Source organism: Nicotiana attenuata, unplaced genomic scaffold (genome assembly GCF_001879085.1).
Source record: "Nicotiana attenuata strain UT unplaced genomic scaffold, NIATTr2, whole genome shotgun sequence".
NCBI lineage: Eukaryota > Viridiplantae > Streptophyta > Magnoliopsida > Solanales > Solanaceae > Nicotiana > Nicotiana attenuata.
This window is the reverse complement of record NW_017671931.1, coordinates 61,294-89,072: the sequence shown is the minus strand read 5'-3', so window position 1 is coordinate 89,072 and position 27,779 is coordinate 61,294. Positions and strand designations below refer to the sequence as shown.

The 27,779-nt window shown below is 38.8% G+C and overlaps 1 protein-coding gene and 1 long non-coding RNA gene across 2 annotated transcripts; one reads left to right on the top strand and one right to left on the bottom strand.

Annotated features, from left to right (window-relative positions):
- Positions 1-5,020: 5,020 nt before the first annotated feature.
- Positions 5,021-6,059, top strand: LOC109210922. Its single transcript, XM_019374406.1, has 2 exons — positions 5,021-5,299; positions 5,718-6,059. Exons 1-2 carry the CDS (start codon positions 5,021-5,023, stop codon positions 6,057-6,059), a joined length of 621 nt encoding a protein of 206 aa, XP_019229951.1.
- A 17,541-nt stretch (positions 6,060-23,600) lies between these two features.
- LOC109210923 lies at positions 23,601-27,533 on the bottom strand. The gene is made up of 4 exons (XR_002065627.1): positions 26,719-27,533; positions 24,794-24,972; positions 24,197-24,324; positions 23,601-24,093 (listed from the first exon to the last, which is right to left on the bottom strand). It is a non-coding gene; the product is annotated as an uncharacterized LOC109210923 (long non-coding RNA).
- Between the last annotated feature and the right edge of the window lie 246 nt (positions 27,534-27,779).

The following is a 27,779-nucleotide window of genomic DNA, read 5'->3' as shown; positions in this document are numbered from 1 at the left end:
CATGGTTATGTTTCTGGTTCGATTGCTTGGCTGTTCATTGTGTATCCATGGATTTCCATGGGTGTTTGAGACCCCTGCAGGCCTCCTACTTCCACTAGTTGCTCGATTTTGTGATTTCATGGAAAGATTTCGAAGAGATCTAGTCCAGATCTTGTTCAAAACTCTCTAAGAGTCTGTCTATGGTCTGCGAGTGCTTTCTATAGATGTTTTGCGGCTCAAATCTCTGATTCAAGATCGGATTCTGTTTACCCTTTCCTTTTTCTTCAAAACCCTAATGTTTTGGACTTGAATTTGTCCAGATCCTTGTAGATCTGGAGCGATTTTGAGTTCGTCACTGATTTTTCCTTAAAGTTCCCTTATTTCTTTACTGATTAACCGATTTTTAAGCACTTTGTTATATTAGGGTTTGGTTTTCTCATTATTTGTTGGTCGAACCTCTGTGTTTGAAGTAGTTTCGGGTTTCCATGACTGTTTCTTTAAGATTCTCCTGATCTTCCTACTATTAATCAACCCTAAGTTTTTTTAAAACTTTTTAGGGTTTCCACTTCTGTTTTTGCAATAAAGTTTTCTGAGATTCTTATGTTTTGTTTAATCTTTCTCGCATGGTTATGTTTCTGGTTCGATTGCTTGGCTGTTCATTGTGTAACTTCAACATTTTCGTCCGTTATTGTTTGAATAATTGACCGATTAACTAAATTATCTAGGATTTCATTGTTTGCTGGAATAATTTACTGATTTCTGCTCACTTACCTTAATCCAGAGGTTCCTAATTAGCATCTCTTGCCTATTTATGGGTTGATTGACACTTGATTGGTCTCTAATTACCTATGATTGCCTTATTCGTGTGATTGATTGCTTGATTTATGGGCTCTAACCCTAATTGGCTGTTAAACCCGCTTCTTGCCTTATTTGAAACTCAATCCGAGTCATTTATGGGAATAATTCCCTAATTTTCTGTCCCTTATCAAGCTTGATTGATTATTTGATTACTTCCTTACCTTATTCTGCAATGTTAATTTCCCTTGCCTTATTTCCTACATTATTCGACTCCTATATATACACACTCTCATTCTGCCTTGCAGACACGAACAATAGCTCACATAACACTCACACTTAAAAATTCTTGCTCTCTCTCTATTGCAATCTACTGCTACTTGTCTGTTGCACTATCTAGTTGGCTGGAAGCCAAGACTAGATCTTGGATCCTATTTACTTCACTCTCCTACTGCAAATTTTCAATTGGTATGCCCCCACTACTGCTATTCAATTAAACTATGTGTTTACTAGGATGTCTACTTCTGTTCAATCTATGTGTTTACTAGCATACCTAATTCTGTTTAATCTATGTATTTACTAACATGATTGCTTCTATCTAGTCTATGTGGTTACTTCTGCTCAATCTGTATGTTCAACAGCATGTCTAACTATGTGTTTCCTAGCATGTCTATTAATGTTCAATCTATGTGTTTATTACACTAGCATGCCTACTGCTCCCCCATACATGTGTTTACTATAATAGCATGTTTACTTCTTTTGTTAATTAGAATTATGGGTTCCTGCTTTCAGCAAATTTGCATGTTTATTCATGTCTAAATTGGATCTATGTCTGTTACCTCCCACTAGCCTGTTCTGTTCTAAATGTTCACTACTCCCAATCCCTGCTTCCCTTTTGTATGCGGCTGTTTGATCCTCAGCATGCTTTGCCTTGTGTTTGGTCACTTAGTAATAGTTAACTTAAGTAATCCCATTTCTGAATGCTGTTTGTTTGCCGGAACCTTTGCCTAAGTTCCAGGAATTGAATGACTCTGTTTGCTTCTGGGTTCCCTGAAAGTCTAAAATTGCTTTTTCTCAAAACTACTCTTGTAAATCACTATCCACTTCAAATTCTTAAAACATCTAGGGTCCTGCCCCTCCAGTGTGAGCATTGTTTGGAGTCCATGAGACCCCTCTGAACTTTGACACACTGGGGCTGGTTATTCCACACTGCACAAGCTGTTGATCTTTAAAGGGGGCCTTGGTGTGAACACTGCCCTAGGTCCTTGAGGCCCGTGGGAACTTTGACACATTAAGATACCCTCCCTGGCACTATGAGATGTGGCATTTGAGACTGTTTGAAGGCCTGGTTCCCCAGGTTTTGCTTTGGGCCTATCAAGGCTCCCTATTGTATACTATTATCATTCCTGTAATTTATTTACATTTGGCTTGTAATATTAATTACTTTGTAAACAGATATTGGGGAAATTAGTAAACTGGGAAGGATTATTGTATGTATTTTCTTGGGAATGGTTAGATATCATAAAACACGGTTTTAAAATCCGTGTTTACATTCTAGAAACCATGCCTATAGGACATTGCGATGTTCATCACTTGTGTGCATCCTAGATATCATGACTATCAAATCCACTTCTACAATCAGAAATTACATCATTGCGCTGTTTGTCTGTTTGCATGCATTCTAGATACCATGCCTATAGGTTAAAAATCAATCTTGCACTTTTAGATATCATGCCTATAGTTTAAAAATCAATCTTGCACCTTTAGATATCATGCCTATAAGTTAAAAATTAATTTCTGCATTTAGGAGCCATGTTAAATATGTTCAGCGTATTCAACCTTTAGAAACCATGCTTATAGGGTAAAATCAATCTTGCATTCTGGACAGAAAGAGGCTGGCCCAACTTAAATGAGATATGATAGCTTCTTTATGCTCTAACTTTGGAATATTATTTTCGAGCACTAGAACGAAACCCATTCTTACCACAAGCTTTTAATAATATGGCCGAACTCTTCTTTGTTGTCAAGGTAATAGCTATGAATAGTCATCGACATTTTTTCCCCTTCCTTGAAAGGGTAAGACACAGGAATTCTTTCCCCCCTTTGAGTTTTCGAGTGAAAGGTTCCAAGCCATTTTGCTTGTAAGTCTAAAATCAGTCTTTGAATGCCAATGAGGTTTTAAAACTAACCACTGCGTTTAGCTAGCATGGTCTTAAATCAGTCCTCACATCTAAATAGCATGCCTATAGGATCTAATGAACCAAACTGCCTGTTTAAAATGGTTTTACTGATTTATTGTACTTCCGATTAATTAGATACCATGTTCATAGGACATATTGATACACACCTAGGCAAGCCTGTAGGGCGATTAAAATCCTGCGGACTGTCAAACTGTGCTTTTGTTAATTATCCAGATTCAGCAACCCCCCTAAAAATCAGTAGGCAAACTGATTAGGCCTTTATTGCTTCAATTAACACAATGTTGCATATGTTCTGATTTGTGCTCACCTAGATGTCCTGTTATTAGAACTCCTTTAAAAGTATTTGAAACACTGCTGTTTGAAACGTGCACTTGCTTGCTCTATTTGTGGAGGTAAAATGTGAGCCTTTTAACTGTTCTATCCTTGGTCCAGTCCTACTTGTTTTGTTTGTCGCCTAGAGTTTTCTCCTTTTAATTACTCTAGGAGAGTCTAGATCCACCCTAACTAGAAGTCCTAAATACCTCTGGGACTATATAAGTAAAGAGACAGGTAGTGCACGCATATGATACATCTTAATGTTGCTAGAACGCTTTAGGCTATCACCAAGGGGAGGGTAATTGGGTAGTAAATGATATGATGACCTGTGCGCCAATGCCACGTGTAACACCTCTATTCGTGGGAAGTTTACCGGGTATTGTACAAAAGTGATCCTATAGGCTAACAAACCTAGGACCCACTTTATTCCCGTTTGAATAAACTTTACGTATTTATGTGCTTTGTTTCTTTAATGACTAATTCACAAAAATGAGTTTGGCCGGGACCCACATTTGTGGACCTCGAGAGGTGCCTAACGCCTTTCCCTCAAGGTTATTTCGAGCCCTTGCCCAATCTCTGGTACCGCAAACTGGTTTCGTGAGTTAATTGTTCTAGGTGCCCTAACGCACCTTAATCCGTTAGGTGGCGACTCTTCAAATTCCATACCCAATTCCTAAAAGGAAAAGGAGCTGTCCCAGAATGTCGAAACCCGGACTCCGCGAGGAAAAAGGGGGCGCGACAGTACCAAAGAAGGGGCCGGGTGTGTGACAGGGAGTAAGGGAGCTCAGCGAGGGGGGTGGGGAAAAGGAGGATATTGTTACTTATGGAAGTTAAGATTCTTTCATGGAATGTGAGGGCGATGAATGATCCAAACAAAAGGGCTATCATCAAAGTGGGAGTTAGAGAGTAGTGTGCCAACCTAGTTTGTTTTCAGGAGACCAAAATGGAAGTTTTGTCGGATGCGATTGTGAGGAGTGTCTGGGGAGGTAGTTGGGTAAAATATGACTGGGTCCCAGCAGCGGGAAATGCCGGGGGCATTCTTCTTATGTGGGATGATAGAAGCTTGGAGGTGAAGGAGATTAAGAAGGGAGTTTTTTTCTTTAGCAGCTCTTGTCAAAGATAGAGTGAGTAGGGTGGAGCGGGGATTTTGGGGAGTGTACGGACCGGTAGGAGAGTGGTCCAAGGTGTCTTTCTGGGAGGAATTGGCCAATGTTATGGGGGAATGGGACATTCCATGGGTTCTAGGGGGAGACTTTAACACTATTAGATTCCCGGAGGAGAGATTAGGGTGTAGCCTGATTCTGAGGGCCATGGAGGAGTTTTCTAACTTCATCAATGATCACTTTCTCATTGACCTTTCTCTGTCCGGGGAAAGGTTTACTTGGGCCAGGGCGGAGGATTCCAACTCAAGGTCTAGACTTGATAGATTTCTCATATCGCCCTCCTGGGATGAGCTGGTGCCGAATGTGTTGCAAATTCCTTTACCTAGGCTGACTTCGGATCATTTGCCTAGCTTGCTAGATGTATGCAGAGGGAAGGGGGTGCATGCTCTTTTCCGATTCGAGAACATGTGGTTGAAAGTGCCAGGATTTGGTGACAAAGTGAAAGAATGGTGGACAAGCTACGGGGTATCAGGGACACCTTCTTTCCGTCTTTCGAAGAAACTTAAATTGCTCAAGGGAGATATTATTAGGTGAAATAAGGAGGTTTTTGGGAGGGTAGAGGTTAAAATGAGGGAGCTTATGCATGAATGGGGGGAATTAGAGAGAGGGGAAGGGGCGAGGGAGTTAGATGAATTTGAGAAAGCGAGACTGGGGGAGGTTAAGAGGGAAATAGTCGAGTTAGCAGTAGCTCAGGAGACTAGTTGGCGGCAAAAATCGAGGGCGCTCTGGTTAAAGGAGGGGGATTCGCATACCAAGTTTTTCCATAGGGTTGCGGTTGCAAATCGAAGGAGAAACTTCATAGAGTCCTTAGTTGTGGATGGGGTGAGGATTGAGGGAGAGGAGGAGGTAAAATGGGCGATAATGGGGTTTTATGAGAACTTATACAAAGAGGAAGTTAGTTGGAGGCCCACATGTGGCTAGAGAGGGCTTTCGAGGAGGAGGAGGTGCACGAGGCTGTGTCGAGTTGTGCTGGTGATAAGGTCCCCGGGCCTGATGGTTTCTCCTTGGCCTTCTTCCAGCTCTGTTGGGACACCATTAAGGGGGGGGGGGGGGGGGTTCAGTGGCGAAGGCCATGGAATACTTCCACGTGAATGGTGTTTTCGAGAGAAGTATCAATGCTTCTTTTATTATCATTGTGCCTAAGAAAGAAGGCGCATCTTGTATCAGAGACTACATGCCTATTAGTCTCGTGGGGAGCATTTACAAGATTATTTCTAAAGTGCTATCCAATAGACTCAAGAAAGTTCTTGACGTGTCTGTTTAGCCTTCCCAGAATGCGTTTGTGGAAGGTAGGCAGATCCCGGATGCTGCCTTGGTGGCAAATGAACTTGTAGACTCCAGAAGGAAAAATAGAGAACCCGGTTTACTATGCAAGTTGGATCTTGAGAAGGCTTTCGTCCATGTCAATAGGGAGTTCCTAGATTTCATTATGATGCGGATGGGGTTTGGGGTAAGATGGAGGGGATGGATCAAGTTATGCATTTCCTCAGTCAGATTCTCTGTCCTGGTTAATGGTAGCCCGTGTGGTTTCTTCAAGCTCCAGGGTCTCAGCAAGGTGACCCCTATCCCCCACGCTATTCATTCTAGTGATGGATGCTCTGAGTAAAATGATGGATCGTGCGGCTGGCGGAGGCTTCTTGAGAGGATTCTCAGCTCCGATCGGGGTGCTCAGTACCCGAAGAGTCTCTCATTTGCTTTTTGCAGATGACACCCTGGTTTTCTGTGATGCCGATATGGATCAGTTGACCTACCTGAAGCAGGTCCTACAGTGGTTTCAGATAGTATCAGGACTCAAGATCAACCTCGGCGAGTGTGAGATTTTCCCGGTTGCTAACATCGATGCTTTGTCTTATGTTATCAGATGTAAGGTGGGCTCTCTTCCCACAATTATTTGGGTCTCCCATTGGGCGCTTCGCATAAGGATACTACGGTTTGGAATCTAGTGATGGAAAGGGTTCGAAAAAAGATCAGCAGGCTGGCAGAAACGGTACTTGTCTAAAGGCGGTAAGATAGTGCTTATTAAAAGTACCTTATCGAGTATGCCCACTTATTACTTGTCCCTGTTGCAAGCTCCTGTGAGCATCAAAGAAAAACTGGAGCGGCTTCAAAGGAATTTTCTTTGGGATGCGGCGGATGGAACTAGAAAGTTTCATCTAGTGAATTGGCAGACAGTCACTTCCTCAAAGAAGTGGGGTGGACTTGGAGTAAAAGATCTTAGGGCATTCAACAGAGCCTTGTTGGGGAAGTGGCTGTGGAGATTCGGGGTAGAAGAGCATGCTCTATGGAGGGAGGTCATAGTAGAAAAGTACAATTCCACGGGAGGGGGTTGGAGGACCAAGGCGATCACAGCACCTTTCGGGTGTGGCATGTGGAGGAGCATCATGAAGAATTGGGAAGCCTTCAATGGCAACATCACTTACAGGGTGGGAGATGGAAGGAGAATCAGCCTTTGGAATCATAGGTGGTGTGGAGAGGATACTCTGAGGGTCTCTTTCCCCCACGTCTTCAGAGTTTCAAACCAGAAGGAATTGATGGTTCAACAGATTCGCAAGGAGCATGAAGGGGGGTAGTATGGGACCTCTCATTTAGAAGGAACATGCAAGATTAGTAGATTGCGGAGCCCCAAGATTTGTTGGCACTGTTATAAGGGCAAGACAGGCCCCAGCCATCTTGTGATTCTTGGAGATTTGGGGTTGCATGGCGATGGTTTGTTCACCGTAAAGTCCTTTACCAGAGTTTGTTAGCGGGAGAGGAGGCCACTTTTCCATACTCCTCGATCCGGATTCCTACGATGCCCACGAAGGTGTGTTTTTTTGCATGGCTAGCGGCGAGGGAAGTGATCTTGACTGCTGAAAATCTGCGAAAGAGAGGAATTACACTTGTTAGTTGGTGCTACATGTGTAAAAGCTCAGGGGAAGAAGTTGATCATCTTTTGTTGCATTGCCCTGTGTCCTCGGGTTTGTGGAGGGCAATCCTGAATCTTTTTGGTGTTCCATGGGTGATGCCAAGCACTGTAAAAGAAATGTTATATAGCTGGGTCGGTTTTCGTAGAAGAAGAAAACGAAAGGCGTGGAAGTTTGCCCCCGTTAGCTCTCATGTGGATAGTTTGGGGGGAGAGAAATATGAGAGCTTTTGAGGGGATTGAGTCTCCTTTTTCACATCTTAAGAATAGTCTTTTATCTTTGATCGCTTTTTGGTGCACTCATAATAGCCCCTACTTGTGTAGAAGATTGGGCGTCATTTGTAGAGAATCATGTTCTGATGTGAATTCTCTACTTTTTGGTATACTTCTTGTATACGGGAGTTTTCTCCCTTTTGATTAATACAATTTACCTTATAAAAAAAACCAATGCATCTGCAGGTCGGTGCTGGACCTGACCAAACCATATCAAGCGTTGTTCTCTCATTTTATCCTCAATGCTTGCTACTTGCATCTTTCGGTGAATGTAATCGTTTTTAATCTTTTATCTAATGTCGTATGACAACACATCCATCTTAGCATCCGCATCTCTACAATACTCATTTTGTGGATATGTTGAACTTTAGCAGTACAACATAAAACATTTACTAGCATATAACATTGCCGGTCTTAGCAGTCCGGCGTTCGCTACCATATAATATCGAAACCGAATTAAAGTTATTATATTACCAAAACTGGATAAATGAAAATTTTGGTTCAGTTTTTACACAATTATGAACAGTCCTAAGCAACTGATTGTCTCAACTTCAGGTATCCATTAGCAATCAAAGCTGCATTAGTAGTTTTCCTTACCTTAACAATGGTCATTTGAAAATATAGAACAATTTAACCTTGAAACTTTCATCCTTTCTACCAGCATGTTTGGAGATAATCTTACACACGCTCACACTAGGTTGTTAGGCTATAATCCTTTCACCCCAAATACAACTTTCTTCATGGAAATTAGAGCTATGAAGGAAGTATTAAACTCTTTCTAAACACTCCTCTTTGATAGGAGAATTTTAGCTTCCAATGCCATTTGTATAACCACTGTGGAACCTGAGCGAAAAGCCGCTGGGCACTAGACGTTTGTTTCCTCCACACCCTTTGATGATAGCTTCTACTTCCTCTTCTTCAATGGTCGTTGTGGTCAGTCATTCTTGTATGTTATCTGTGGAAGATCCTCATTCCTCATAATCTAGCCTTAATCCATGATTTGAATAGGTCATTTGTGTTAGAAATCCAGGTTATAACAATAAATTTTCTTCAACACATAGATGTTATTAGAAGCTCAAATTTTTCCCCTATAATATCTGGTTCTTCCACTCTCTTGACTCCTGCCAACACCTCCACCCTTTATAATTCTGTTGTTGGGTGAGACCTTAACCAAGGACGTCTGCCTGCATTGATGCAATTTTAAGAAAGAAAAGAAAACCTCTTATTAGTTTGATTGATTAACAAGGTATAAGAGTGGTTTCTTATATAAGATTCTAGTCAAATGTACAATTTAATATGTAATCATTCTCTATGCCTAAGACGGCCTATAAATATTATATAATTAAATGATAATATCCTTATATACAACAACAACAAACCAGTGTACTCCCACAAGTGGGATATGAGAAGGGTAGTTAGTGCACAACCTTACCCCTACCTTATGCAGGTAGAGAGGCTATTTCTGATATACCTTCGACTCAAGACAAACATACATGATCACAACAATATATAGATAGAAAGAAATGCAGTAGTGTGAAAGTCAGGGAAGCGGTAACAACAACAAGATAGTAGAAAAACCAAAACGTAAGCAACATCAACAACAACAACATACCTAGTAATATCCCACACCGTGGGGTCTGGGGAGGGTAGTGTGTACACAGACCTTACCCCTACCTTGTGAGGATAGAGAGACTGTTTCCAATAGACCCTCGGCTTAGAAAAATATAAGCACTACATTAATGAAAATATAGACAAGAAGGGACAATACCAAAAAGCCATATAAAAGTAGAATAAAAACAACCAAATAGTAAGGTGATCAACAATGAAAGAAATTACGGTTAGTCATAAAACCTATTACCAAAAGAAAGCGAGATTGCGTGCCAATACTAATACATTTATGAATACTCTAGATTACCTACTTTACTATCTTAATCCTCGACCTCCATACCTTCCTATCAAGGTTCATGTCCTCGGTCAGCTGAAGCTGCGCCATGTTTTGTCTAATCACCTCTCCCCACCTCTTCTTTGGCCTACCTCTACCTCTCCGTAGGCCCTCCAATATCAACCTCTCACACCTCCTCACCGGGGCGTCTGTGCTCCTCCTCCTCACATGACCAAACCACCTAAGTCGCGCTTCTCGCATCTTGTCCTCAATAGGGGCCACTCCCACCTTGTCGCGAATAACCTCATTTCTGATCCTATCTAATATGGTGTCCCGCACATCCATCTCAACATCCTCATCTCTGCTACCTTCATCTTCTGGACATGAGCGATCTTGACTGGCCAACACTCAGCCCCATACAACATCGTTGGTCTGACTACCACTCTGTAGAACTTACCCTTAAGTTTTGGTGGCACATGCTTGTCACACAAAACACCGGAAGCGAGTCTCCATTTCATCCATCCTGCCCCAATACGATGTATGACATCTTCATCATTCTCTCTATCCCCCTGAATAATAGATCCAAGGTACTTAAAACTCCCTCTCCTAGGGATGACCTGCGAGTCCAGCCTCACCTCCTCTTCCCCTCCTTGAGTCTCGCCACTGAACTTACTCTCCAAGTATTCTGTCAGATAGTAATAGAAATCTAAGAGTACGGAAAAACTAGAGTACACTACTACTACTAGAGACGCTCGATTGCCTACTAACCTTCTACCCTAATTCTCGCCCTTTACACCCTCCTATCAAGGGTCATGTCCTCGGTAAGCTGAAGATGAGCCATGTCTTGCCCAATACTTCTCCCCAATACTTCTTCGGTCTACCTCTACCTCGCCTCAAACCCACCCTCGCTAATCTCTCACACCTCTTTACTGGGGCATATGGACATTTCCTCTTTACGTGTCCGAACCATCTCAGCCTCGCTTCCTCCATCTTGTCCACGACTGCGGCCACACCTACCTTGTCTCGAATATCTTCATTCTTGACTATATCTCTCCTAGTATGCCTACATTCAACTCAACATCCTCATATCCGCTACTTTCATCTTCTGGACATGAGAGTTCTTGACGGGTCAGCACGTCGCCTCTTACAACATAATCGGTCTAACCATACTTTGTAGAACTTATCTTTAAGTGTTGGTGATACATTCTTATCACACAAGACACCGGATGCTAGCCTCCATTTCATCCATCCTTCTCCAATACGGTGTGTGACATCATCGTCGATCTCCCGATTGCCTAGGATCACTAACCAAAGGCACTTGAAAATTTCTTTCTTAGGGATGACTTGTGAGTCCAGTCTCATTACCACGCCTCCTCCTGAGTTGCGTCACTGAACTTGCACTCCAAATATTCTGTTTTAGTCCTGTTCAATCTGAAACCTTAAGACTCCAGGGTATGTCTCCAAACATCCAGTCTAGCATTAATCCTACCTCGCGTCTCGTCATTCCGTACTATGTCATCTGCAAATAACATGCACCATGGTACCTTCCCTTGAATGTGACGCGTCGATATATCCATCACCAAGGCAAATAGAAATGGGCTAAAGGCTCTGGTGTAACCCCATCATGACTAGGAAGTGTTCCGAGTCTCCTCCCACTCTCCTCACCCGACTTCATCATACATGTCCTTAATCGTCCTAATGTATGCTACCGATACACCTTTAGCCTCCAAACATTTCCATAAAGCCTCCCTTTAGATTTTGTCATATGTTTTTTCTAGATCAATGAACACCATATGCAAGTCCCTTTTCCTATCCCTATACTGCTCCATCAATTTCCTCACAAGATGGATGGCTTCCGTGGTAGAACGTCCCGACAATGAATCCGAAATGGTTCTGAGGAATAGACACACTCCTCCTTACTCGCATCTCCACCGGCCTCTCCCAAACCTTCATAGTTTGGCTTAGCAGCTTGATGCCCTTGTAGTTGTTGCAATTTTGAATATCACCCCTGTTGTATAACGGAATCATCGTACTCCACCTCCATTCTTCGGGCATTTGCCGTACTAAAAATAATATTAAACAACCTAGTTAGCCACTCCAAACCTGCTCTGCCCGCTCTTTTTCAAAATTCCACGGGAATCTCGTCTGGCCCGGTCGTTCTTGCCCTCCTCATCTTACGCGTAGCCTCCTCAACTTCCTTAACTTTAATACGCCAACAATACGCAAAATCTCGTCGACTCTCGACCTGCTATAAGCGCTCCCGTTTGGCCATAAATTTTGGCTATTGTTTTTGAAAATATTGTTTGTTCATGGAATATGATAAGTTTTTGAAAAAAATTTGAATTTTTTTCAAAAAGTACCCAAAAACTAGTTTAGGGCAATTTTTTTTTCCCACTCACAAAACTTCGATTTTTTTTCCAAATAAAATGCATGTCCAAACACAACTTAGCTTCCAAAAATTATTTTTCAGCACAACTTCAAAAACTCTTTTTTCATGTTTAAGAAATCTTATATCCAAACGCTAGCCAAATCACCCAGCACAATACTCCTATACCGTTCTTTGTTTAAGATATGGAAGTATGCCTGCCATCTTCATGTAATATGTGCGTCTTCCATAATATCCTTATGTATCTTATAAAATTATCTATAATATTTCCGTACTCAAGTTCGACTAATCTTGCAATGTGAATCTTGACATTGTTAATTAATTATTTAGTCAAGTTCGACTAAGAAGTTTTCTTGTTTTCTTCACATGGTGTGAGAGCCTCTATGGCTTTAGTACAATCTCAACCAATTTTCGCCTAAGCTGTCTGCCCTACCAATTTTATTCTTTCTGTAAGCAACCTCCACTTCGAACTGAGAGGTTGTGAGTTTGAGTCTCCCCAAGAGCAAGGTGGGAAGTTCTTGGAGGGAAGGATGCCGAGGGTCTATTTGGAAACAGCCTCCCTACCCCATGGTAGGGGTAAGGTCTGCGTACACACTACCCTCCCCAGACCCCACTAAGTGGGATTATACTGGGTTGTTGTTGTTGTCTTTTCTATATTTGGTAATTGGTGCGGCTCTTCTCTCCGATGATTGACACCCTTCTCTCTTGATCAACCATTGTGGAGTTGCTCCTCTATGGTGATTAAAGCCTCCACCATAAGTGACTAACACTCTCCTCTAAACCTTGAATTTCTTGCTATTATTTGCCAATTCAAGCCACACTGATGAGGCTATGGAGAGTTGCAACAAACACCATTTTTGGTGGCTGAGAGTGAGTCCCTTTTCATTTGTAGTATAAAAAGCAATTTCTTTCAGTGTGCAGTTACCAGCTATTTTCTAGAGGAAAGAGTTCCATCACATCCTTTTTTTTTCTTTCTTTTTTTAGAGTGATTGTGTACTATTCCAATGGTATTTCTACGACAACTTTCTGTGTTTCCAAAACAAAACTCAAGTTGATTTTCTCACTTTGAGTTCTGGGGGCAAGTTGAATATTAGGAGGATAGTTACCCACATGTGTTATTGAACTAGAGTAAGGAAAATATTGCAATATATTCTATAGGATATGTTAAGGTTTTATGTACTTAACTATAGAATGTTTACTTGTTTTATTAGGCATAGAGGACGATTACCTACCATATTGTATATATCCCAAGAATCCTATATTAGGGGGTCCATTTGCACTTTGTTTATTAGTCAAGTTAATAAGAAGTTTTCTCTTATTTCATTGCAAGAAGCTACCTTTCAAGCTACTATTTCCGAGGCACACCTTTTTGTTCCCGACTGTTAATATACTCTACTCACTGCTTCAAACAAGTAAGCTTACAAAGTGTTGGCTATACAAGCGATGCACTTCAAACCAACCCAAACTCCACCTGTCCACTCATATATGCTCCCGTACTTGTCTTACCAAGTCTGTCAGTTCTACTCCGCAACTTAGTCTGAAGCAGTAGATGCTAGCATTCCACTTCTCAACAAGCATCTTTAATCTTCTTTTCTTGTTCTTGTTGTTTTTTCTCCCAATATTCTGACACGCTACTTTAGCCTTCATTTGTTCTGTTCAGCTAACCTTCTTCTCATAGCGTCTTTTTCATAGTTGGCATGAAATTCCAACTTCTTGAGTTCCATCTGGTCTCTTAGCTTTGATCCCCTTGAACTTTCCATTACTCTTCGAACCGGGCTTCTTTCTTTTCTTACTTATTTCCTTTCAATCCTCATGGATAGCTCCACAGATACAGTCTAACAATCAACAGAATGGGTCTAGAAAAAGAAATCTAGAGATTGCACTTAGGAAGGACATATGCAGATGTGATAGTCTCTTCATGGCAGACCTTCATGCATGAATGAATGTACCTGTTGTACCTTTAATGTGGCTCAAACTAGTGGAGGTTGCCGCCAATCTTTACCTAATTCAAAGAACAAACACTGTACATGTGCTTATATTGACCATCTTCAATATCAAACAGTAATACAACAGTTATCCTTACATATTGCTTTTTGCGGTCCAACCTTTTGACACATTTGCTTATGTGACCTATGGTTTAGAAAGCGAAAAGTGTAAAACAGGAACAAGGTTTGTGGGCCAAAAGCAAAAAGTGAGAAATGAAATGTATGCTTATTTTTGAAGTGAAGCTAAGACTTCTCAAAAATAAAACTATAACAAACATATGCGTAACTTAGTACTCCCGCTGTCTCAATTTGTTTGACACTAGTTCTTTTTTATCTGTCCATAAAGATTGAAACGTTTATATATTTTGAAACTCCTAATATTTACCTTAGGCAAGTTCTACAAAGTAGTAGTTAGACCTACTATGTTGTATGGTGCGGAGTGCTGGCCAGTCAAGAAATCCCATGTCCAGAAGATAAAAGTAACAGAAATGAGGATGTTGAGATGGATTTGTGGGCAATACTAGGAAAGATAAGATTAAGAATAAGTTATTAGAGACAAGGTGGGAGTGACCCTTGTGGAAGACAAACTGCGGGAATCGAGGCTGAGATGGTTCGGGACGTGATGGGGAGAGACATAGACGCGCCAGTTAGGAGGTGTGAGAGGTTGACCATGGCGGGTCTGAGGAAGGGTAGAGGTAGGCCTAAGAAGTATTGTGGAGAGGTGATTAGGCAGGATATGGCGTTGCTTCAGCTTACCGAGGACATGACCCTAGATAGGAAGGTGTACATGTCGAGAATTAGGTTCGAAGGTTGATAGGTAGTCGAGGGTGTCTCCTAGTATTACTGGTAGTATTAGTAATAATCTTATTTCCTGTTCCTAGACCTTTTATTATATGTTGTGTCCTTCTTACCGATAGTATTAGTAATATTCTTGTATTTCTTATCTCTAGCTATTTGTTAGCATACATGAGTCTTTGTTTTTTCTTTTCTTTCTTGTTATTGTTATGGTTGGTCGCTTCCTTCTGACTGTTCTTTGAGCCGAGGGTCTATCGGAAAGACAAAAACAACCTCTCTACCGTCACAAGCTAGGGGTAAGGTCTGCGTGCACAATACCCTCCCCAGACCCTACTTGTGGGATTATACTAAATTTTTTGTTGTTGTTGTTGTTGTAATAATTACCTTCCCACGTTGTCCCTAATGACACTCTCTTCTAGAGGTTGACAAGATTTGTGTGGACCCAACTAGAAGAATGCTTTTGGTGCTTCATACATATACATATTAAGCTTATGTGTCAAAAAGATTCAAATCCATGATCAGTCACATGGTTCCGCACAAATTAGGACTAGGGCATAGTGTCATTTTCCCCTTGTCTCTTTTATTTTTTCATCTTTTAAAGTAAGATTCAAATAATCGTTGCTACTCGTTAGGATCACTTTATTCCTCATTGTGTGAAGCTCACTTCTCTAAACCGCATGGCTTCACCAATGAAGCAGTAATCCCTCACTTTGATTAAGCGATGAAGCGGTTGCTTTTAATTAACACTTTGTATAACATAATCTTCATCATCTGAACTATGAGTTCTAGACTATGGTATCTCTTATACATATCCGGTAACACAACTCTTTTCTATGTTTTTTTGGCCTTTTCTAATATTAATGGATCAAAAACTATAGTAAAAAGAATAGGTGAAGCTATATCTCTTCCTTCCTTGGATTTAGTTTCAGTTTTGCTTATATCAATCAGCATGCCCCTATAATTCGAGAAATTCGATACCAAGTAATAAGGAAAACCTAAATTGTTATTTAACTTTCTCAACTAACTCTGTACTTGTGTTAGATCAAAGTAGGAGGTAATACTTGGAATAGGACATGAGCCACATGTCAAGTATTAGCTATCCAATCCAAAAACAGGTGCTGCTTTTACGTCCATTATTTCTTGTGATCTATGTTATAGTTATTTGTTATATACAAACATCTTCTAGTTGTAAAAGTGGTTCCAAGTCTTTCTAATTTGTCTTGTTTGGATGTGAATCATGGTAATTTAGGAAACAACCTAAATCTCAAAGCAAGTCAATAACATGGTCACATCTATATGTTTAATGATTTCACCGTGACCTTCCTGACAAGAACTAAGTTCTGTCATAAAGCATCATCCTCGATTAGTATCTTCTAGTCCTTTGCAATGATTTTTGAATCTCGATAGGTCCTTAGGGTTGGAAAAATTGACATCAACATGTTTAGTGCATATCTCTTTTTTCCTCCGAGAAAGTCCCAAGTATGGTAGATGGAGTGGTTAACCAATTAAACTCACTACCATTATTCTTGTTCTCCTCAAACGCTAGCAATAGCTAAGATGACTCCTTGTCCGATAAATGACCCATGCATTTTAAGCCGTCTCCTTCACAGGCATCTTCCGACTACGATCCCCTCTCTCTCGAAATTCAAGCCTCCAAACTCATGGAAACTGGCACCACAGGGGAAACGTCACACACTCAATTCGATGCCGGTGATGAAGCCGAGCCTTTGATTCATTTTAATCCTCCTCCTCTACTACCACAATTATTATCTGCAAATTCACCAAAGGTTAGTGAGCCGGAATCTGAATTCTCTTCTGAGTCACTCAATGATTTTCTCCCTTTGCCCTGGCATGAGAGAGAAGATCTTTGCATGCAAGTGGTGGACACACCAACACTATATGAGGCATCAAGGTGGACAAAGATGGCAATGCTAAAAGCTTGTAAAGCTTTTGGGGTTAATGTTGCCGCCTTTGAACATGAAATTATGGGCATTATTTTAAGAATGGAAGAGAAGAAGAACTCAATTGCAACAACAGGCACAAACTGAGGTGGAGTCTAGGAAAGGGAAGTCCAAAGGGGAAGCTGAACTCAAAAAATTGGAAATGGGGTTTACAGGAGGGTAGTGGCAAGAAGGTTAGGGGCAGGTCTCAAAAAACTCACTCTAGATGAAGATAAAAATTTTTGAGTTGGAATGTACAGGGTTTAAACAATAGGAATAAGAGAAGTACGCTAAAATCTCTCATTCACAAGTGGGGGCTGGACATTCTCTGTTTGTAGGAGACAAATTGAAAACCAGAGCTCTTCATTGATCAGGGAAATATGGGGAAGCAGATGGGTGTCATGGGTTGATCTTCCTGCATGTGACACCAAAGGGGGGATTCTAATTATGTGGGACGGGAGATTCTGGCACTGTGTTGATTCCCAATCTGGAACATTCACATTATCTTGCAAATTCGAGAGCTTAACAGAAGACTTCAACTGGGTGTTCACAGGAGTCTATGGACCTCACACAAACCCAGAAAGAACAAAAATGTGGTATGAACTAGCATCAAACAGAGGGCTTTGGTCTGATCAATGGGTAATTGGTGGTGATTTCAACGCATGTAGGTTTGAAAGTGAAAGACTTAACTGCACAAGGAGGTCCAAAGCAATGAAGGGCTTCTCTGATGCAATTCTAGACTTAAGCCTGATTGATATACCATTACAAGGAGCAGAATACACTTGGTCAAAAGGGGAGGATCACCTTCAGGCTTCAAGAATTGACAGATTCCTGATTCTACTGAATGGAGTGACACCTTCAAAGCTGTAAAGCAGATGGTAAAGCCTAGAGTTATTTCTGACAATAAACCAATGCTGGAGAGTGGAGACCGGGAAAACTCACCATCTTATTTCAAATTCGAGAATATGTGGATTCAAACAGAAGGTTTCCTGGACTTAGTAAAAGGTTGGTGGCAGTCCTACACAATTAGAGGCTCTCCTGACTTCATACTATCTCAGAAATTAAGGAGCCTCAAGGACATTACAAAATGGAACAAGGAGATTTATGGCAAGATCGAAACTAAAAGAGCCAGAGCTCTTGAAGAACTAGGAATGCTGGAGCAAATAGCAGAACAGAGGGCACAGACTGCAGAGGAAAAAGTTGAAAGCTTTCAACCTGCGACTAGAACTCCAACAGGTTGCAATTGCAGAGGAAACATCATGGAGACAAAAATCTAGGTGTTTATGGCTGAAGGAGGGAGACGGGAACACCAAGTATTTTCAAAGAATGGAAAACTCTCAGAGAAGAAACAATCATATTGACAAACTCAAAGTGGGTGAAGCCATAATTGAAGACAAGATACGCATCAAGGAAGAAATTTTGGATTATTATCAGAAACTATACCATGAGTTGGAACCTTGGAGGCCTACAACTAACTTTGGAGGGTTGTCTTCTTTAACCATTGAGGAGAGTGAAGGGTTAGAAGCACCATTTGATAAATTAGAGGTTCTGGCAACTCTGAAAGCATGTGCCCCTGATAAAGCACCAGGGCCTGACGGGTATACTATGGCTTTCTTTCAATAGTGCTGGGATTTCATCAAGGCAGATATTTTGAATACTCTTAATTACTATCATCAGCACTGTCATATGGTAAAATCTAGCAATGCCACATTCATTGCACTTATACCTAAGAAGAAAGGAGCAATAGAGTTAAGGGATTTCAAACCTATTAGTCTAATAGGCAGCGTGTACAAGATAACTGCTAAAATCCTGGCTGAAAGACTAAATAAGATCACTGGCAAACTTGTTTTGAGTCAACAAAGTGCTTTCTTTAAAGATAGACAAATAACAGATGCTTCCCTGATAGCCAATGAAGTTTTGGATTGGAAACTCAAAAGTGGAGAAGCTGGGATATTGCGCAAGTTGGATATTGAAAAGGCTTTTGACCAATTGAATTGGTCATTTCTCATCAACATTCTGAAGGAGATGGGATTTGGAGACAGGTGGATAAGATGGGTTTTTTTCAACATATCCACAGTCAAATACTCGGTGCTGGTTAACAGAAGTCCTGTAGGTTTCTTCTCCCCCGAAAAAGGCCTAAGGCAGGGAGACCCCCTCTCCCCTTTCCTCTTTATACTAGCAATGGAAGGACTCACTCAAATGCTGGAGAAAGCCAAATACAAGGATTCCAAGTAGGAAGGAACCGTGACAATGCAGTCACTGTCTCCCATTTGTTGTATGCCGATGACACCCTAGTATTCTGTGGAGCTGAGAGTTCTCAAGTATCATATCTAAACCCCACTCTACTGATTTTTGAGTCTCTTTATTGTTTGCACATTAACATGCTGAAGAGCATCATTTATCCTGTCAATGAAGTCCCTAATCTAGAGGAGCTGGCAGACTTACTATGTTGCAAAATAGGCTCTCTACCTACCACCTATCTAGGGCTGCCCTAGGAGCTAAATTTAAGTCAGTAGGTATTTGGGGTGGCATCATTGAGAAAATGGAAAAGAGGTTGGCAACATGGCAAATGCAATATCTTTCGTTGGACGGCAGACTCACACTGATCAACAGTGTTCTTGATAGTATTCCAACTTACTTTATTTCACTATACCCCATCCCAAGCTCAGTTCTGAAGCAGATAAATTGAGAAGAATATTTCTATGGGATGGAAACAGCACAACTCAAAAGTTCTCATTGGTGAAGTGGTCCAAAGTCACTCAGCCAAATTTCCAAGGGGGTTTGGGTATCAAGAATTTGAAGAATCATAGCAAAAGCATGTTAATGAAATGGCTTTGGAGGTATGGGCAACAAGAGGCAGGTTTTGGAAGACAATTATAGATGCTAAAGTTGGTACTCAAGGCCACTGGTGTACCAAGGAAAGCACATTACCACATGGGGTTGGAGTTTGGAAACACATAAGCAGTCACAAGAACGAATTTTTCCAGAACACATCCTTCAGAGTGCAATGGTCAACATATCAAATTCTGGGAAGACAAATGGATTGGCAGCACAACCCTACCGGAATCTTACCCTGGGTTATATCAGCTTGCATGTAACAAGGATGCTTCTATTGCCCAATACATAGAAAACAACAGCTGGAACCCCACATTCAGAAGGAATCTTCAAGATTGGGTAATCAATGACCTACTCACTCTCCTTGCAGCCTTGGAAGACTATAACTTTAGTCCACATCTACCTGGACAAAATCTTGTTGGGAAGCTCTAAAGAAGGGAGGTATACAATCAAAGCTGGTTACTATCATCTATGCTCTGAGAATGGCATCCTGGAGGATTGGCCATGGAAACATGTGTGGAAGATTAGACTACCTCCGAAAGTCTCATTCTTTTCTTGGATAGCACTTAATGGAGCATGCTTAACACAGGACAACCTCAACAAAAGAGGCATAACTTTAGTGAACAGATGCTATTTGTGCCACCAAAGTTCAGAGGATGTCAGCCACCTATTTCTACACTGTCCTCTCACAGCTGATCTCTGGAACTTTTTCCTTTCTATTTTAGGTTTTCCATTGGATCATGCCTCAAAACATTAAGGAAGCATTTATTAGTTGGCATTTTTGGAGAGTTGATAAAACGATCAAAAGGATCTGGAGGATGATCCCAGCCGTAATCTTTTGGAGTGTCTGGACCGAAAGGAATAGTAGATGCTTTGATGGGATCTCAACTCCAACTTACACTCTTAAGGCCAGATGCTTAGTTAGATTGTTTAGCTGGCATTTTCATTCCCCTGTAAACAGTGTTAGATAATTTTTTGGATTTTGTTAGCTCCTTAATTCTAGCATAGACATAGTTCTGGAGCTAACTTTTTGGTTGCCTTGTATTCTGCATCTTCTGGATGCCTTTTGTTAATGATAATTACTTCATTAAAAAAAAAAAACTTTGTTTTGTTTCCTTTCATAAGTTATTTTAGTATTTCTTTTGAAGAAGGGAGATCTTGTTTCCTTTTCTTGGTAGGTTTCTGGTTTCCATATTATTATCCTTGTAGAATAGGGGCTTTCTATTACTTATTTCTATTATTTTCTTGTTTTAGTTAATTCCTTTCTTTATTAGAATAAGAAATTGTCTTTTTCTAACTTTATGTAATATATAGCTATAAATACTTGAGACTTGTTTTTTAGGAGAGAGTTTTTGTATACTGATTGCAAACACCTTTTTGAGGTGAAAATTTTATTCTTCAGGTTGAACTTTGGGATTACTTTCAAGCGTTGTTTCTTACTGTAATTCTTTCTTCTTTAAATCTTTACATTTTGGTTCTTAAGCGTCGTTCTTTGGGGGCGATTGATTTCATATATCAATTGTTACCATAGATGTTCAATTAGGTCTTAGATTCTTAGTTGTCTTTAATTCCTTTGATCATTTATTTTATATTAATATCCTGAAATACCAATTGATATGTTTCGGGCTAGACGCAATGAAATAATAAATAATAAACTAATTAATAAAAGATTAAATGACAGAAATTTCCAAAGGAATTAAAGGCTAAGAACTTTAGATCTTAGTTGAATATCTATGGTAACAATTGATATAAAAGTTCCCAAAGAACGACAAGTAAGAATCAAAGATATAAAGATTTAAAGAAGAAAGGATTACTGTTAAAATTTCAAACTTGGTATTCCGAAGTTCAATCCTAACTATAAGGTTTCCAGCCTCACAAAGTTATATGTAATAATAATATGTAAAATCTCACATATAAACAAGTCTACCAAGTAGTTATAGCTATTACGTAGAGCTAGGAAAAAAATAATTCGTTCTCTAATGAAGAAAGGAAATAAATAAAACAATGAGAGAATAGTAAAATTAAGGAATGAAAAACCCTTATTTTGCAAGAAAAATAATGTGGATGGTAGAAATCTACCATGAAAGGAAACAAAGATGTCGCTTCCTTGAAAGAAATGCTAAACCAACTTAGGAAACAAAACATAGAAAGTCTTATTTTTAGAAGGAACAAGAAATTATTCTTCTATAATGAGCTTCGTGCTAGTCGGGCTATCCAGGACCATATCGATTCCTCCTTTCGGAAATTCATCCTCGAATCTGACATATCCATATAAAAAGAAAGTAACATTAATATAAAGAAGTCATAAACAGCCCATACCAGATTTCCCTGGTTGGAATAACTTCAAATTGCACCTATAAACCTTACTCTTACATTAAATTCTTACATTAAATTTAAGATATTATAGTCAATGACTTGCTATATATCAAAATGTCATCATCTTCTAAAATACCAGTCACCAACGTAAGACACAAAAGTATGGTTCATAATTAGAATATTAGAATAACCAATTATACATATCATATTTGGACTTATTTACCAATAGAAATGCATCGTCTGGTATTCTCCCAACTTTGATATGTTCGAGCAATACACAATAGAAATAGAAATAATAAACTAATTAATAAAGATAGAACGATCAAAGGAATTGAAGACAGAAAGATACTTCCCAAGCTCAATCCGGAAAATAAAGTTTTCAACGTCGCAAGAGTGTTTGTAATCACAAGATGCAACTTGTTATATTTTGAACAATAAAGTTTTCAACCCCATAAAGTTTTGTTCTTCTCTTTTTCAGTTTTGCGATGTTATACTTTGTACTCATGTTTTTATAACAGGAGAGTGGGTTTCATTCTGATTCAGTTGTTTTTACTATATTGCTTGTGATTTCTTTTATTTTGATTCATTTGTTTGTACTAAATAGTTGCGCTGTTTGCGTCTAGAGGATAGATTTAAAAGCCTATTTGGTGTTTGATAAATATCACATAGACATATTGTCACTTGAACAATAACGATTGATGGGGTGTTTAGAAATAGTTCTCAATTCTTTGAAAGATGATACATCATTTTCAGACATTTGCAATTTGAGAAGTTTTAGGACCCGTTTGTCCATTATAAATTTTTCCTTTTTTTTTTTTCAAAAATGTATTTGTCCGTGAAATTTTGCAAGTTTTTGGGAATTTTTTGAAAATGAGTTTTTCAAAAACCAAAAAGTGGTTTTGACCACTTTTTCAAAATTTTCAAAAAACCTTTTTTCCCAACTCACAAAACTGCAATTTTTTTCCAAGTGAAATGCATGTCCAAACATAATTTCAAATTCCAAATACCAATTTTCAACTTAACTACAAATACTACTTTTTTTTTTCTTCAAAAATTACAATTTTTATGTCCAAACGCCTACTTAATTTCTTTGTTTGAGTTAGATTAGAGTAACAAATATTACGAAAAGATTTCTAGTAGAGTTTCTTTTAACAATCAATTAAATTGATTCAAAGCAATTCAGTATACTTATTGGTTGCTGTGTTAATATGACAGGTTGCTGCCCTTAACACTGTTTTTTTTTTATAACGACCTTTATGTCAAGATGTATGCCAGTTGCAGGTGAGTGAAATTAATCCTTGATGTTGCTTTACGCTTTGTCCAATTGCTTCTAAAGCGTATCATAAATGAAGTCAGTCTATGGTTCTTGTATCTTTATATTGCTGTATCTAGTCTCTCTGTCAACTTTATAACGGATGACAGGGACTTTGTATTTCTGAGCGTGGCAAGGCTATTTCGTTTTGCGCTGAAGCTATATTTTTCAATTCTGCCTTAATAGAATTTTTCCTAGAATTTGTTGCTTGGTCTAAATGAAGTCAGTCTATGGTTCTTGTATCTTTATATTGCTACTAGTGGGAATTGCTCGTGCTAAGCACGGGCCCAATAGCGCAATTGTTTCTAATAGTATTCTGTAAATGTTCTCCTACTTCATTAATTCTCTAGGAGCCTAAATTGTCTAAGGAAAATGCCATGTTCCTTCGTGTGGTTTGGTACCTTATACCAATCTCGAGAGTGAGATAATATTTTTTTCGTACTGTGTATATGAACTTCAAGTCAATATTATGTATTCAACAGGAAGCGTCACAACCTGGGTTTGGGCCACCTCCGAGAAACCTTACAATAGGCAGATCACCTCTTTTATTATAGTAGATAGACAACATTTGCGGACTACAATAAATGCTTTCAACCAAGCTGACATTGTAAATGCACATGTAATGTCATGTACCAGTTGATACATGTGGTAATTTAATGAAGGATTGAAAATATACATTTTTATTTTACAATAGAAGAATGCTCTATCAATTCTTTGTGCTTGCCAATCTGAAAGTAATCATTTGATATACTGTGGCATCATGAAGTCAACACCAAAAAAATTTAAATGGCTGATAGATTCCTTCGTCATTTTTCACACAGGTAACATCTGCTGCAAATAGAAAGTCCTCTTCTCTGCCAATTATCTTGGCTGAGACATGCTGCCTCGACAGCATTTCACACAAAGCAGGGCATTTTGGTGTGTTGTTTTTGTCCTTCGTGTTATCTTCTAAGACCACTTGTTGTCCCAGTTACTATCTAGCTTTTGGAGAAGATTGTAGCAACTTTGGACACCCTATACAGTAAATATATCATAATCAGAGTTACTGGTCTATAAACTCTATTACCTTTTCACTTTGTTGAACAATTCTATTAAAGATTTATTTGTCCGCAATCACCTTTGAGGTTGTTGTACAGAGCAAGATTGAGGTTGTCCTACAATGTATATTTGATCACCATGACTGTTTTCATAGTAAATGTCCTGATTAAGGTGGCAAGACCATAATGCATGGGTTGAATTCACCATCTGCACATATGAATGGAGAAGAGAAAATGTTAAACAAAAAAAGAAAAAAAAGAGAGACAATGGTAATAAAGATGAAGAACTAAGTTCAAAGTGGCTGCAAAAGTATGAAAGGTGCATGTTCTCTGTCATTAAAGTTTTTCTTAAACTATAAATGTCATTCAGGATTGACAAAACAATCACCAAATATAAGCATTTTTGTTCAGGGTTGAACTACAAAGAGTAGGGAATATCCCTCAATGTCCCTGTTTCAATCCAACTATGTGTGCAAAATTTTATCTTCCTTTTAATCCGAAGCACGTAAATTTTACATAGCACATCCTTCCTTAGATTTAACAGGAGGTGTATATAAAAGAATGAATAACTTGCCATTAATCAGAGGTAATTATGCACTAACCATTCATAGAAGGTGAGGGTAAACCTAATAGTTAGGACAAAGACTTCAGAGAGAAGGGTTTATAAACTCCATTACCTTTTCACTTTGTTGAATAATTCTATTAAAGATTTATTTGTCCGCAATCACCTTTGAGGTTGTTGTACAGAGGAAGATTGAGGTTGTCCTACAATGTATATTTGATCACCATGACTGTTTTCATAGTAAATGCCCTGATTAAGGTGGCAAGACCATAATGCATGGGTTGAATTCACCATCTGCACATATGAATGGAGAAGAGAAAATGTTAAACAAAAAAAGAAAAAAAAAGAGACAATGGTAATAAAGATGAAGAACTAAGTTCAAAGTGGCTGCAAAAGTATGAAAGGTGCATGTTCTCTGTCATTAAAGTTTTTCTTAAACTATAGATGTCATTCAGGATTGACAAAACAATCACCAAATATAAACATTTTTGTTCAGGGTTGAACTACAAAGAGTAGGGAATTCATCCCTCAATGTCCCTGTTTCAATCCAACTATGTGTGCAAAATTTTATCTTCCTTTTAATCCGAAGCACGTAAATTTTACATAGCACATCCTTCCTTAGATTTAACAGGAGGTGTATATAAAAGAATGAATAACTTGCCATCAATCAGAGGTAATTATGCACTAACCATTCATAGAAGGTGAGGGTAAACCTAATAGTTAGGACAAAGACTTCAGAGAGAAGTGAAAAGATATTTTTAGTAATGTTAAGATGAAATTGGTCATATAGATATGCATTTGAACAGATAAGAGCTCAAAATGACTTATAAAGAAACAGTAAAATGAAAGTTGTAAACTGAAAACTCATACTTATCGTTGGACAGACGCGTCGTGTCCTAATAAAAGTCCTATTGACGCTATTAAGGGAGAGTTAATAACCTCTACTTCACAGTGCTTGAAGAACTTTACTGGCTGCACATGAATCTCCTGTGTTTTCTTTCATATTTCATGACTTAAAAAACCAAAGAGGGGAAAAATAAAAGTTAATTCAGTTGCTCTAACCAACGTGCGCCATCTATGCACTCCAAATTAACAACGCACCACAAACTAAATTAAATTAGTCAGTTAGCTAATAAGTGTTAAATTTTGTTGCAAATATTCACTGTTGCCTTACGGAATGAGAGACGAAAAGCTATGCGCAACTAAATACACATTCAAAGTGTTCAGTTTCCTACACTTGTGTGATATTTTTATGCAACACGTAATGTTTACAAATATACATTATTGTACTCAAATAGTTATGTGCACAACGTCCATTCTCATACCCAAGTTATACTCCTTTTAATTTTTTATTCACTGCTTTCTACATCTATATTGGCTGTTCTGCATTTTCAAGAATATATGGCACGATTACATAGTTTGTTAACTGCTAGAAAGGACTTAAAATGATCAACTACTTGTACTTTTGGTATATATAATTGTAGAAAAATTTGGTTAACTTATCAGACAGTAAACATCCTATTCATTTGAAAAACTATTCCTACAAAATAACCAGATTTAAAATAGCAAACAACAAAAACAGAAATATTAAAAGGTAGCTTTCATGAAAGTCATTCAAAATTTTGAGACCTCTTTCAGCAGAGTATCACGAAACTACCAAGTAGTTGATGTAACATCTGTGCAAATATGATTCATCATTCGAGCTATTAGCACAATAATTTAATCTCTTCATCACAGTCAATTCCTTTTTTTCCCTTTATGACTATGTACTACTTTTTATTGTCACTAATAAAGTGCGGAAAAAAAATAATATTGAATACTCTTCAAATCCAGAAGCAAATTGGAGTTTGATGATTCTTTTTTGGCATGTTCCATTTGACTTACACATAGGGTACACACATATTGACTCTTCTAATATATAATCCACATATAAATGGAATGGAATTAGGATTAGTTGCAAAAAGAAGGAAAGAGCAAGGGTAAAGAAATAGAATTCAGAATGAACAAGAGAAATAGGGGCCAAACGTTGTAAATGAGGACCTGAAAGAGATTTAGATAACCAGGGAGCAAGCATGTGCAAGAACTATCTATCCAACGGAGTAAAAGCAGCAGCACAAGAACTAATCCATTGTACGACAGTTTCAGTTGAAGACATGCCCCTCCCTTCTCTCTTGAAACTGCAGCAGCTCTGTAAACCACCACATTAGTTCATGACAAAATCAACTCGGAGTAGACAGAAGCAAGAATTAAAATTTATCAGCTGCAAAATGATCACCACGTTCAATGTCCAAAACATGAAAGAAAACTTTATAAAACTAAGTAAACCACTTAATGCAATAAAGTTTACTAAAACTGGCTCTATTCCCTAATATCCAAAACATTATATTCTTTCTCCTATTCTATGGACATAACTTGTAGATTCCAACAAAGTTTCCTTGAAAAATCCAGAATGAAAGATAATTCTTTTTTCGTAGTTTATGAACCTTTCAGTTTCATGTTTAAATCAATTTTGAAGTGTTTGAATTAGTCATATACTGATTTATTCCTTTCTTACACGAAAGCGCTTACTGAAAATGCAATCAAAGAATGAAATCAGAGAAAAAGGTAGGAGTGTGCATAAGAAATCTAATACAACCTGATTCATTGAATAATTTTGTCAAACACCTAGAGAACAAAATTTAGAAATACCTAATATATTCTCAACGACTGAAATAAATTATATCAATACAAGAAGCGTAAGATGAGAAAAAGAATACACAGCAAAATAACAATAGACAGAGAAGAGGAGTTAGAAGAATAACAATGGACAGAGCAGAGGAGTGAGAGAGCAGAGGTATGAGGAGGAGGTGGTTTGGCAAGAGAACTTCACGTGTTGGGCTAAAAATTGGACTTTTTTTAAATTGGGCTTTTTTTTATCCTTGGATGGACAGGCAGACATGTTGACCATGACCTGCCTGCTTATCCTCACTTATAGTGATAGATTTGGTTACTTTACTTGATGGAAGGTAACTGATTATTTTCGTTAAAGTTTTTTTAAGTCTAGATATATGCGAACATGATGATGCTAATCAGATGGCCAGTGTCACATTTGAAACCATCCA